This window comes from Nerophis ophidion, linkage group LG01 (genome assembly GCF_033978795.1).
Source record: "Nerophis ophidion isolate RoL-2023_Sa linkage group LG01, RoL_Noph_v1.0, whole genome shotgun sequence".
Taxonomy (NCBI): Eukaryota; Metazoa; Chordata; class Actinopteri; order Syngnathiformes; family Syngnathidae; genus Nerophis; species Nerophis ophidion.
In genome coordinates this window covers 12,891,454-12,904,785 of record NC_084611.1, presented here as the reverse complement: position 1 = coordinate 12,904,785, position 13,332 = coordinate 12,891,454, and the positions used below count along the sequence as shown (strand labels likewise).

Genomic DNA, 13,332 nt, shown 5'->3' with positions numbered 1-13,332 from the left:
ACAAAAAAACGAACAGATTTGACAGCGAGAGACGGCAGGGCAAAGCACATACTGGCGCTATCTTCTGGAAACTCAGAAGTGACGTTACTCAAATAGTGAAAGGTAAGTGTTGTTGTTGTTTTTTTTAATAGCCAGCAAGCACAGTGTACTCAGTAGAACAACTGTGTTTTTATTACTGTGTATTTGATAGGTGCATTCTGAAATTCAACCGTTTATTTTATTTATATATATAATAAAATAAATATATATAGCTAGAATTCACTAAAAGTTAAGTATTTCATATATATAAGTTAAGTATTTCATATATATATATATATATATTAGGGGTGTAACGGTATGTGTATTTGTATCGAACCGTTTCGGTAAGGGGGTTTCGGTTCGGCACGCGGGCGTACCGAACGAGTTTGGAAGCAGAAGTCTTCACAAGCTGCTCTGCTTTCTGCCTCTGTCTCTGCCTAATTGTCCCGCCCACACAATCATCTGATTGGTTACATACAAAGCCAATCAGCAGTGCGTATTCAGAGCTATGTAACAGCTATATATATACATATATATATATATATATATATATATATATATATATATATATATATATATATATATATATATATATATATATATATATATATATATAAATATATATATATATATATATATATATATATAAATATATATATATATATATATATATATATATATATATATATAAAATATATATGAAATACTTGAGTTGGTGAATTGGCTGTAAATATACACCCCTCCCCTCTTAACCATGCCCCCAGCTCCAACCACGCCTCCGCCCCACCCCCGACCGCGCCCCCACGTCCCACCTCCCGAAATCGGAGGTCTCAAGGTTGCAAGTATGCGATAACTTGTCCTTGTCCTATGTCATCATGTTAATGTTAGCATGCTAACACTTTATGCTAGATTTTTAGCCAATTTTATACGTTTAAACCTAAAAATCACGATTTTTGATAATTTTAGAAGTATGGCACAGTTTCCAAACATATTATGCTAGCTTTCTAGTTAATGTGTATGTTTATACCTACTAACTGTGCAATGGGTATTGATGGTCATGTGCCAGCATGTTAATGTTAGCATGCTAACATTTTATGCTAGCTTTTTAAATAATGTGTATGTTTATACCTACTAACTGTGCAATGGGTATTGATGGTCATGTGCCAGCATGTTAATGTTAGCATGCTAACATTTTATGCTAGCTTTTTAAATAATGTGTATGTTTATACCTACTAACTGTGCAATGGGTATTGATGGTCATGTGCCAGCATGTTAATGTTAGCATGCTAACATTGTATGCTAGCAAAATAATTTGTTGTTTTTTTTACCGTAAAAATGAATGAATTAATAAATGGGTTGTACTTGTATAGCGCTTTTCTAATTTCAAGGTACTCAAAGCGCTTTGATTCTACTTCCACATTCACCCATTCATACACACATTCACACACTGATGGAGGGAGCTGCCATGCAAGGCGCTAACCAGCACCCATCAGGAGCAAAAGTGAAGTGTCTTGCTCAAGGACACAACGGACGTGACGAGGTTGGTACTAGGTGGGGATTGAACCAGGGACCCTCAGGTTGCGCACCACCACGCAATCCGGATGGTTATTTTCCTCTTTGTTCCGAAGAACACCACGTCCACAGTTTCCAAACACAATTTGAAATGTGGACTCGTCAAACCACAGAACACTTTTCCACTTTGCATCAGTCCATCTTAAATGAGCTCGGGCCCAGATACTTGGCACCATCTTGGAAGTATGCTAATGTCTCTTATATTAGCAAGTTAACGTTAGCATGGTAACTCTTTATGCCAGCTTTGTATGTTTACATTTAAAAATAGGGCATTTTAATACTTGGCGCTATCTTAGAAAGTCATCATGTTAACATCCATCCATCCAATTTCTACCGCTTATTCCCTTTTGGGGTTCCGGGGGGCGCTGGTGCCTATCTCAGCTACAATCGGGCGGAAGGCGGGGGACACCCTGGACAAGTCGCCACCTCATCGCAGGGCCAACACAGATAGACGGACAATATTCACACACTAGGGCCAATTTAGCGTTGCCAATCAACCTATCCCCAGGTGCATGTCTTTGGAGGTGGGAGGAAGCCGGAGTACCCGGAGGGAACCCACGCAGTCACGGGGAGAACATGCAAACTACACACAGAAAGATCCCGAGCCCGGGATTGAACCCAAGACTATTTAGCCCCTTCGTATTGTGAGGCAGACGTACTAACCCCTCTTTCACCGTGCTGCTCATCATGTTAACATGCACATGCTATTGTTTCATGCTAGCATTTTAGCTATTTTTTTATGTTTACACCCCAAATAGAGCCTTTTGGTATTTCCTCTAATCCAGTCACATGCTAACATGCTAACGTTAACATGCTATTGTTTTATAATAACTTTTTAACCAATTTGGTTTGTTTACACCTAAAAATTATAGTTTTTGATACTTGGCGCTATCTTGGAAGCATGCTAACCTCTTATGCTAATGTTAGGATGTTAATGCTTTATGTTAGCTTTTTAGCTAATTTTGTATGTTTACACCTAAAAATAGTGCAGTCTCCTTTATTAGCATGTTAATGCTTCATGCTATCTTTTTAGCTAATGTTGTCTGTATGCTTCATGCTATCTTTTTAGCTAATGTTGTCTGTTTACTAGAAAAAATAGCGCATTTTAATACTTGGCACAGTCTTAGAAGTATGTTAACTTGTCCTATGTCATCATGTTAACATTAATTTAATGCTAAATATGTCTTTTTCTCCAATATACTGGTTAAAACAAGTGTACAGGTGACTTTAAGGGTGTTATTTCACTTTTAGAAGACCCAAATAATGTTAAAATCCTTATTTCCAAGGTCGTACACAGTATTCTTGTGCTCTTACTATGAAAATATTCGCTTTATATATAATAACTCCTACATCTGGAAAATTCACTTATCGCGGTCCAAAACTGCGTAAGTGACAGCTATTAGCCAGAAGCATTCTCTTTTTGTAGCTAAGCAAGGTCAAATTAAACAAAGCGCCCCATAATGTTCAGGAGGCAATGCGGATTTAAACATGTAAACGTCCGTTTAACGGGTGGCCTTGAACTCACCATCGTCAGCTGGGAGGCGAGTCTCTTCATCAGAGTGGAAGTGTTGCTGGGGTCCCTTGCCACGCTTCTTCGGGGAGATGGGACACGGGTCCAGGGCGGTGCCAAACGCCGTCTCCAGGTAGCTCAGTGGCAGCGTCCGGTTGGCCGGCTGGTGGATCTGGGCGGGGCTCCAGCGGGTCAGGGGCCCTCGGCCGCCCACGTAGAAGCGAACGAGCGCAGGCATCGAGTCGAAGGACTCCCGGTCCAGACTGTACTGGACCCGGGTCTTCAGCGTCTTGCTGACGGGGAAGTGGTTGGTCTTCTGGTCCCAGCGAGCCGTCAGGACAAAGTCCCCCGGACTGGAATCAGTGTCCCTGATGAGGAAGTCGCCATGGTTGGACAGCAGACTCTCTGAAACCTGAGAACACTTTCTGTTACCGGACTTGTGTGTGTGTGTGTGTGTGTGTGTGTGTGTGTGTGTGTGTGTGTGTGTGTGTGTGTGTGTGTGTGTGTGTGTGTGTGTGTGTGTGCCAGACCTCCCGGGGGATGGGTCCGTGGTACCAGGCATGGCTCCTCAGGTTGGAGCTGCTGAGCTTCAGCTCCTCCTCCAGCTGCCTCTTCAGGTCCTCCGACGGCGGCTCCAACCAGAACTTGTCCTTGGAGAACTGAAAGAACATCCCGGTGAGAACCCTGCGAGCACCAAGACCGGGACTCATCCGAACCGGGAAACCCCGAGATCTGCTGTGGCGGCCAAGTGACAGGGACCTCTTTGCGCACATGGGGGGGGGGGAAGAAGACCCAGACCAGTGCGTGGCCTTGTCGCCGTGGCAACGTTAATGTGGGAAGGGGGCCATTCCTCAGCAGGGCTTTGTTTCAGAGAGATGCTACTGTAGATCAGCACTTTATGTGGGCGACAGACAGTGAGGGGGGGGGGGGGGGGGGGGGGGGGTGTTCTCTTTTGTCCTCTCACACACACACACACACACACACACTTTTTCCACTAAGGGGTCACACACTGAAAAGTGAAAGCATGCGGGGGCCATTTTTATATTTTTTCATTTTCAAAAAAATAAACGTTTAAGTTCCCAGGGACCCAAAAGGGTGTCAGTCATTTGCCTGTTCAAAATAAGTGAAATACATATTTTTTTAATTTCAACAGCTTCCAATCTATCCGATGCCACTAAAAATGTTTCATTCTTTTTATGTTTGAGGGCCCTTTTTTTTCCCCAAAAAAATAAACGTTTAAATTCCCGGGGACCCAAAAAGTGCCCCAGTAATTAATTAGAGTGTTCAAAATAACTGAGATATGGAGATGATGATTTCATTTTCCAGCATGATCTGGCACCTGTCCACAGTGCCAAAACCACCAGTAACTGGTGTACTGACCATGGCATTACTGTCCTCCATTGGCTTGCCAACTCCCCTGACCTGAACCTCATAGAGAATTTGTGGGTTATTGTGAAGAAGAAGCTGAAAGACACCAGGCCCAATAATGCAAATGAGCGAAAGGCTGCTATTGAAGCATCCTGGGCATCCATAACACCTCAGCAATGCCACAGTCCGATTGCTTCCATGCCACGCCGTATTGATGCAGTAATCCGTGCAAAAGGATTCCCAACCAAGTACTGAGTGCATTAATTGACATTTTCAAATGCTTGATTTTGTTTTGCTGTTATAAATCTTTTTTTTTTACTTGGTCTGAGGAAATATTCAAATTTTTTGAGATAGGACTTTTGAGTTTTCTTAAGCTGTATGCCATAATCAGCAATATTAAAATAATAAAAGGCTTGCAATATTTCAGTTGATGTGTAATGAATCCAGATTGTATGACATTTTCATGTTTTTAGTTGCATTACAGAAAATAAAGGACTTTATCACAATATTCAAATTTTCTGAGACAGTTCTGTATATATATATATATATATATATATATATATATATATATATACATATATACACATATATACATACATACATATATACATATATACACATATATATATAGATATACATATATACACATATATACATATATACACATACTGTATACATATACATGTATATGTATATTTATATATATGCATATATATACACACATATACATACATATATATACATATATATATGTGTGTATGTATGTATATATACATTCATACACATACATACATATATATATATATATATATATATATATATATATATATATATATATACATACATACATACATATATATATATATATATGTATATATATATACACATATATATATATATATATATATATATATATATATATATATATATATATATATATATATATATATATATATATATACGCATATACACATATATATATATATATATATATATATGTATATACCGTATTTCCTTGAATTGCCGCCGGGGCGCTAATTAATTTAAAACCTCTTCTCACTCCTGCGCTTACCAAAAGCATGCGGTAAAAGTAAGCATGCGCTAATTATTTTAAAACCTCTTCTCACTCCGGCACTTACCAAAGGTATGCAGTGTGATGAACTTGAGTGTGATGTAAGCTTGGACCTTAAATCCTACTGAATAGCTCTTAATCTTCTTCCCTTTATGCGATTTCAAATTACCGGTATTGAAATCAGCCTCCTCCATTTGAAAATTATGACAAGGGAAGTGTCACTCGTGATGTCACAAGTTTGACCAGGCGGTAATACTAAGCATGCGCTAATTATTTTGGGAAGCGAATTTGACCCGGCAGTAATTCAAGGCAGGCGCATACTATATGCCCTGCGGCAATTCAAGGAAATACGGTATATATATATATATATATATATATATATATATATATATATATATATATATATATATATATATATATATATATATATATATATATATATATATATATATATATATTTGCATTGCAGCTTTGTGTTATTCAAGTGAACAGTGCACCATTTTCTCGTTACATTTTCCTGTTTACTCTTTAATTCAAGTTTTGATCTGTTTTTTTCCTAATTGTATTTCTTTTTTAAATAGCTTCGGGACACACTTTGGACACCCCAGATTTATATGACCTTGTGTTTTCTCACGCCTGGCAGTCGTCTACTTAACACATAACGGTTTGTTCACGAGACTTGGCACCGGACCAGAACCACTACACAGGACAACAGACAACTGTGTGTGTGTGTGTGTGTGTGTGTGTGTGTGTGTGTGTGTGTGTGTGTGTGTGTGTGTGTGTGTGTGTGTGTGTGTGTGTGTGTGTGTGTAAAGGCCTTTCATTACATTAGCGAGGACAGTGACGCCCGTGTGTATGTGTGTGTGTGCGTGTGTGTGCGTGCGTGTGTGTGTGAGTGTGTGTGACTGACAGCTGTGAGTTTCATAAAAGGACAACAAGATGGAGACAAAAGAGAAAGAGCTCACCTTCACATATTCACTACTGCTCTCTGCCACGTCACACTGGCTGAAAAGTCCAAAAAGAAAAAGGAAAGTTATCATTCAGTCATTATTCAGTTCTTGCTGTAAGTTGGTACTCGGGTTTTCTTACGTCCTGGTTTTTGTGCACCGCCTGGAGCCAAATATTGTGTGTACAAAAACTAGTAAAAAAAAAAATCCCTTAATGAATTCATTTTTATTGAGTACGCCTTCAAAATAATCGACCACGGGACGAAATATGTCGCAATCTCTTTGGGTTGGAACACCGGGATGCAGGGACAAAGGCGATCGGTAGGAAAAAAGTGTTTTTCACCAAATAAACGCGGAAAATAGGGCTGGGCGATATGGCCTTTTATTAATATCTCAATATTTTTAAGCCATGTCACGATACACGATATATATCTCCATATTTTGCCTTAGCCTTGAATGAACACCTGATCCATATAATCACAGCAATATGATGATTCTATGTGTCTACATTAAAACATTCTTCTTCATACTGCATTAATATATGCTCATTTTAAACTTCCATGCAGAGAGGGAAATCACAACTAAGTCAATTGACCAAAACTGTATTTATTAAACAGTTATTAAGCAGTGGCACAAACATTCATGTCATTTCAAAACAGAAAGTGCAAGATTGTCAGAGACATTTTAAAACAAGTGATGAGTGCACTTTTGTGCATGATGTCACTAAGATGACATATCAAAACAACACTAAATTAAAGTTCACTTTTTGTACAGAACGCCACTACAATAGTTTTAAAACAAATAAAGTGCAATTTTGTGCATGATGTCACACAACATATTTCAATTAACTGTCAAATAAAAATGAGCTGCATAATGGGAAATCAAATGGTTTATGTCCTTCGCTATGTGGTAGGTTCCTGTGGACGTTATCTCCTTCTGTTGTTGACTACTTTTGTCATATGGTGTTGATCTGGAAATGGTTGCTTGGGCATTTTGTGGGTGTGGCACCAAACGGAGATGTTGACATGCGGAGTTTCAAGCACTCTTTATTCTCTAGCGGGTGACTTTTTAAATGATGCTACAAATTAGCAGTAGGTGTTACTTTTTGGAGCGACGCTTTTGCCGCATACTTGTTTGACATCTTCCCGCTTGAAATCCAAACCCTGCCAGACGATGGACCCTGTGCTGTTTTTCTTGGGAATTAATTATTCTTCCTTCATTTGTTACCAGATTCGCACCGTCTTTCTCTCGTATTACCACTCGCACCACTCCGCTAGCATCACAGCTAATGTTACCCATGCTGCTACCTCTCTGCTGTGCGAGGCCGTATGACGCGACAGTATGTGACGTATGTAAGAAGGTGCGCTTGTTTTAAGTCTCTGTGAGAAGGAGAGACAGGAAAGAGTGATAAAAGCATAAAGCAACTGCGTGAGAACGTATACTCGAATATCACGATAAAGTCATTTTCTATATCGCACAGAGACAAACCCGCGATATATTGAGCATATATATATGTTTTTATGTTTTTTTATGGCAAACACAAAAAATATGTACAATCTTCCACAAAACATATTTCTCAAAGTGGAACATTTGATGTGAAGTAATCAGAGCCTTGAATAGGTCAATAATTCATAAAAACATTAATTTTGATTCAATATTATGTTTTGAGCAATGACAGTTTTAAGGGAAAAAAACAGTTTTGTTTTATTAGTCAAAATTGCAACTTTTTCTAAATTACATTTCACCTGTAAGTTGTTTTATTCCACTTTTGTTATGTTTTTGTTTATTTTAAAAGTATTTTTCGAATTTGCCGTGGGCTTTTAAATCATTAGCTGCGGGCCGCAGATGGCCTCCGGGCCACACTTTTGACTCCCCCGCTATAGATAATAAAAAATTAGATCTGATAAGTCTATCGATAAAAAGCAGAACTTGGCGACGCATGCGCAGCATCTCTGCTTCAGTAAACAATAGGGGTGTAACGGTACGTGTATTTGTATTGAACCATTTCGGTACGGGGGTTTCGGTTCGGCATGGCGTAGTGGGTAGAGCGGCCGTGCCAGAAACCTGAGGGTTGCAGGTTCGCTTCCCACCTATGGACATCAAAGTCGCTGCCGTTGTGTCCTTGGGCAGGACACTTCACCCTTTCCCCCCGGTGCCGCTCACACCGGTGAATGAATGATGAATGAATGATTGGTGGTGGTCGGAGGGGCCGTAGGCGCAAATTGGCAGCCACGCTTCAGTCAGTCTACCCCAGGGCAGCTGTGGCTACTGATGTAGCTTACCACCACCAGGTGTGAATGAATAATGGGTTCCCACTTCTCTGTGAGCGCTTTGAGTATATAACAATAGAAAAGTGCGATATAAATCTAATCCATTATTATTATTATTATTACAAGGGTGTATCGAACAAGTTTGTAATCTAAAGTCTTAACAAGCTGCTCTGCAGCTGCCTCTGTCTGAGCAGTGAGCACCCAGCATTGTCCCGTCCACACAACCATCTGATTGGTTACATACAAAGCCAATCAACAGTGCGTATTCAGAGTGATGTAACAGCCAATCAGCAGTGCGTATTCAGAAGCGATGTAACAGCCAATCAGCAGTGCGTATTCAGAAAGCATGGAGTCAGTGCTCCGGCATCGAGATGAGCAGATATGTGTTTAGAAGGTGAGCAGCTGACATCGTACACTCCCCAAATTATAAAAAACACTTCCAAGTCACAACTATTACAAACATCACTATAAGCCCGTTGAACTTCTAGAAACTTAAACTGCAGCTCAGCTCTCTCATAGTTCTGGGTTGAGGTGAAGGCTAATTAGCTTTTAGCGTTACGTTAGCTCATTTTGCTGTGTGTGTGCTTGCATGTGTGTGTGTGTGTGTGTGTGTGTGTGTGTGTGTGTGTGTGTGTGTGTGTGTGTGTGTGTGTGTGTGTGTGTGTGCGTGTGTGTGTATAATAAAAGTCAACTCCAGGCTTCCCAAATGCTGTAATAAATTAAGCATGATCAGCTGACTTGAAACTGTTTAATGTTGCACTTTTTATATGTAGAAGAAAGGTTTTGTCATTTTATTTATTGATTCCAAGATGGCGGCGCCCGGACGGGCTGCGCACTCGAGGAGCTCCTGCTAAAGATGGAACATTTGGCAGAAATACCGGACAATTCCACAAACTTAATGGCTGGCTCACATCGTGGTCACTCCGTGATCACGTACGACCGCCAGACACTTCTGGATGTGGACACATCGGGCCGTTTTGGACCGATAGACACTTGCGTGCTAGACTTGCTAACTAGCACGGGAATACATCGGCGGCTACATCCAGCGGCCTGTGAAGCAGGGGAGTCTAGTAGCAGCGGGGGCCGTCTACGGAGCAGACGCCAGCGGTGTGATCGGAAACGCGGATGCCGAGCGGGGCTAAAAACAAAGCAGAAGGCTAATCCCCACAGAACACCACTTTCCTCCATCCCGAAGACGGATTTAGATGGAAAATGCGAGACTACTGGTCTGGGTAAGGAGTCAGTTAAATTAGAACAAGTTTTTTCTGCTTTGAGTGTTTCAGAGTTGGACATGTGTTTTACTGAGGTGGCTAACTATGATGCGTGCAGTTTATCAAAGCAACAAACAAACAATCGGAAAATCCCCGTTACTGAGGTGGCTAACCATGATGCGTGCAGTTTATCAAAGCAACAATCAAACAATCGGAAAATTCCTGTCGTATCAATTCCTAGATATGGTCGTAACTATACTAAATGCACTGGGCATAATAAACACAACATTATTAATATTGCTACTACGGATAATTTGATCAAAAACTCCCTAAAACAGCCCACTACCTATAATATAGGTTTTTTAAACATAAGATCATTGTCTCCTAAAACGTTGTTAGTTAATGATATTATCAGAGACAACAATCTTAACGTCATCGGTCTCAGCGAAACCTGGCTTAAACCAAACGACTTTTTTGCGCTAAATGAGGCATGTCCTCCTAACTTTACACATGCGCATATTGCCCGTCCGCTCAAAAGGGGTGGGGGGGTTGCACTAATATACAACGAAAACTTTAACCTTAGTCCTAACATAAATAATAAATATAAATCGTTTGAGGTGCTTACTATGAGGTCTGTCACACCGCTGCCTCTACACCTGGCTGTTATCTACCGCCCCCCAGGGCCCTATTCGGACTTTATTAATGAATTCTCAGAGTTCGTTGCTGATCTAGTGACACACGCCGATAATATAATCATAATGGGGGACTTTAATATCCATATGAATACCCCATCGGACCCACCGTGCGTAGCGCTCCAGACTGTAATTGATAGCTGTGGTCTCACACAAATAATAAATGAACCCACGCATCGCAACGGTAATACGATAGACCTAGTGCTTGTCATGGGCATCAACGTTTCCAAAGTTACGATACTCCCGTATACTAAAGTATTGTCTGATCATTACCTTATAAAATTCGAGGTTCAGACGCATGTTCGTCAAACTAATAATAATAATAACTGCTATAGCAGCCGCAACATTAATACAGCCACAACGACAACTCTTGCTGACCTACTGCCCTCGGTAATGGCACCATTCCCAAAGTATGTGGGCTCTATTGATAACCTCACTAACAACTTTAACGACGCCCTGCGCGAAACCATTGATAACATAGCACCGCTAAAGTTAAAAAAGGCTCCAAAAAAGCGCACCCCGTGGTTTACAGAAGACACTAGAGCTCAGAAATTATTATGTAGAAAGCTGGAACGCAAATGGCGCACGACTAAACTTGAGGTGCACCATCAAGCATGGAGTGATGGTTTAATAACTTATAAACGCATGCTTACCTTAGCTAAAGCTAAATATTACTCAAATCTCATCCACCGTAATAAAAACGATCCTAAATTTTTGTTTAGTACGGTAGCATCGCTAACCCAACAAGGGACTCCTTCCAGTAGCTCAACCCACTCAGCTGATGACTTTATGCAATTCTTTAGTAAGAAAATTGAAGTCATTAGAAAGGAGATTAAAGACAATGCGTCCCAGCTACAACGGGGTTCTATTAACACTGACACGATTGTATATACGGCGGATACTGCCCTCCAAAATAGTTTCTCTCGTTTTGAGGAAATAACATTAGAGGAATTGTTACAACGTGTAAATGGAATAAAACAGACAACATGTTTACTTGACCCTCTTCCTGGGAAACTGATCAAGGAGCTCTTTGTATTATTAGGTCCATCAGTGCTAAATATTATAAACTTATCACTCTCCTCGGGCACTGTTCCCCTAGCATTCAAAAAAGCGGTTATTCATCCTCTTCTTAAAAGACCTAACCTCGATCCTGACCTCATGGTAAACTACCGACCGGTGTCTCACCTTCCCTTTATTTCAAAAATCCTTGAAAAAATTGTTGCGGAGCAGTTAAATGAACACTTAGCGTCTAACAATCTATGTGAAACCTTTCAATCCGGTTTCAGGGCAAATCACTCCACGGAGACAGCCCTCGCAAAAATGACTAATGATCTATTGCTAACGATGGATTCTGATGCGTCATCTATGTTGCTGCTCCTCGATCTTAGCGCTGCTTTCGATACCGTCGATCATAATATTTTATTAGAACGTATCAAAACACGAATTGGTATGTCAGACTTAGCCCTGTCTTGGTTTAACTCTTATCTTACTGATAGGATGCAGTGTGTCTCCCATAACAATGTGACCTCGGACTACGTTAAGGTAACGTGTGGAGTTCCCCAGGGTTCGGTCCTTGGCCCTGCACTCTTCAGCATCTACATGCTGCCGCTAGGTGACATCATACGCAAATACGGTATTAGCTTTCACTGTTATGCTGATGACACCCAACTCTACATGCCCCTAAAGCTGACCAACACGCCGGATTGTAGTCAGCTGGAGGCGTGTCTTAATGAAATTAAACAATGGATGTCCGCTAACTTTTTGCAACTCAACGCCAAAAAAACGGAAATGCTGATTATCGGTCCTGCTAGACACCGAACTCTATTTAATAATACAACTCTAACATTTGACAACCAAACAATTAAACAAGGCGACACGGTAAAGAATCTGGGTGTTATCTTCGACCCAACTCTCTCCTTTGAGGCACACATTAAAAGCGTTACTAAAACGACCTTCTTTCATCTCCGTAATATCGCCAAAATTCGCTCCATTCTGTCCACTAAAGACGCTGAGATCATTATCCATGCGTTTGTTACGTCTCGCCTCGACTACTGTAACGTATTATTTTCGGGTCTCCCCATGTCTAGCATTAAAAGATTACAGTTGGTACAAAATGCGGCTGCTAGACTTTTGACAAGAACAAGAAAGTTTGATCACATTACGCCTGTACTGGCTCACCTGCACTGGCTTCCTGTGCACTTAAGATGTGACTTTAAGGTTTTACTACTTACGTATAAAATACTACACGGTCTAGCTCCATCTTATCTTGCCGATTGTATTGTACCATATGTCCCGGCAAGAAATCTGCGTTCAAAGGACTCCGGCTTATTAGTGATTCCCAAAGCCCAAAAAAAGTCTGCGGGCTATAGAGCATTTTCCGTTCGGGCTCCAGTACTCTGGAATGCCCTCCCGGTAACAGTTCGCGATGCCCCCTCAGTAGAAGTATTTAAGTCTCACCTTAAAACTCATTTGTATACTCTAGCCTTTAAATAGACTCCCTTTTTAGACCAGTTGATCTGCCGTTTCTTTTCTTTTTCTTCTATGTCCCACTCTCCCGTGTGGAGGGGGTCCGGTCCGATCCGGTGGCCATGTACTGCTCGCCTGTGTATCGGCTGGGGACATCTCTGCGCTGCTGGTCCGCCTACGCTTGGGAGGGTTTCCTGCTGGCTCCG

The 13,332-nt window shown here is 40.8% G+C and overlaps 1 protein-coding gene across 3 annotated transcripts in view; it reads right to left on the bottom strand.

The window, feature by feature from the left end:
- The window catches only part of LOC133550332 (SH2 domain-containing protein 3C-like), a 108,997-nt gene that overhangs the window by 82,342 nt on the left and 13,323 nt on the right, over window positions 1–13,332 (bottom strand). For all 3 annotated transcript variants that reach the window (XM_061896412.1, XM_061896413.1, XM_061896414.1), the window contains 3 exons: window positions 6,506–6,545; window positions 3,631–3,759; window positions 3,116–3,512 (listed from right to left, as the gene is read on the bottom strand). In XM_061896412.1, coding sequence (XP_061752396.1) covers window positions 3,116–3,512; window positions 3,631–3,759; window positions 6,506–6,545 — 566 coding nt within the window. The remainder of the gene's footprint in view (window positions 1–3,115; window positions 3,513–3,630; window positions 3,760–6,505; window positions 6,546–13,332) is intronic.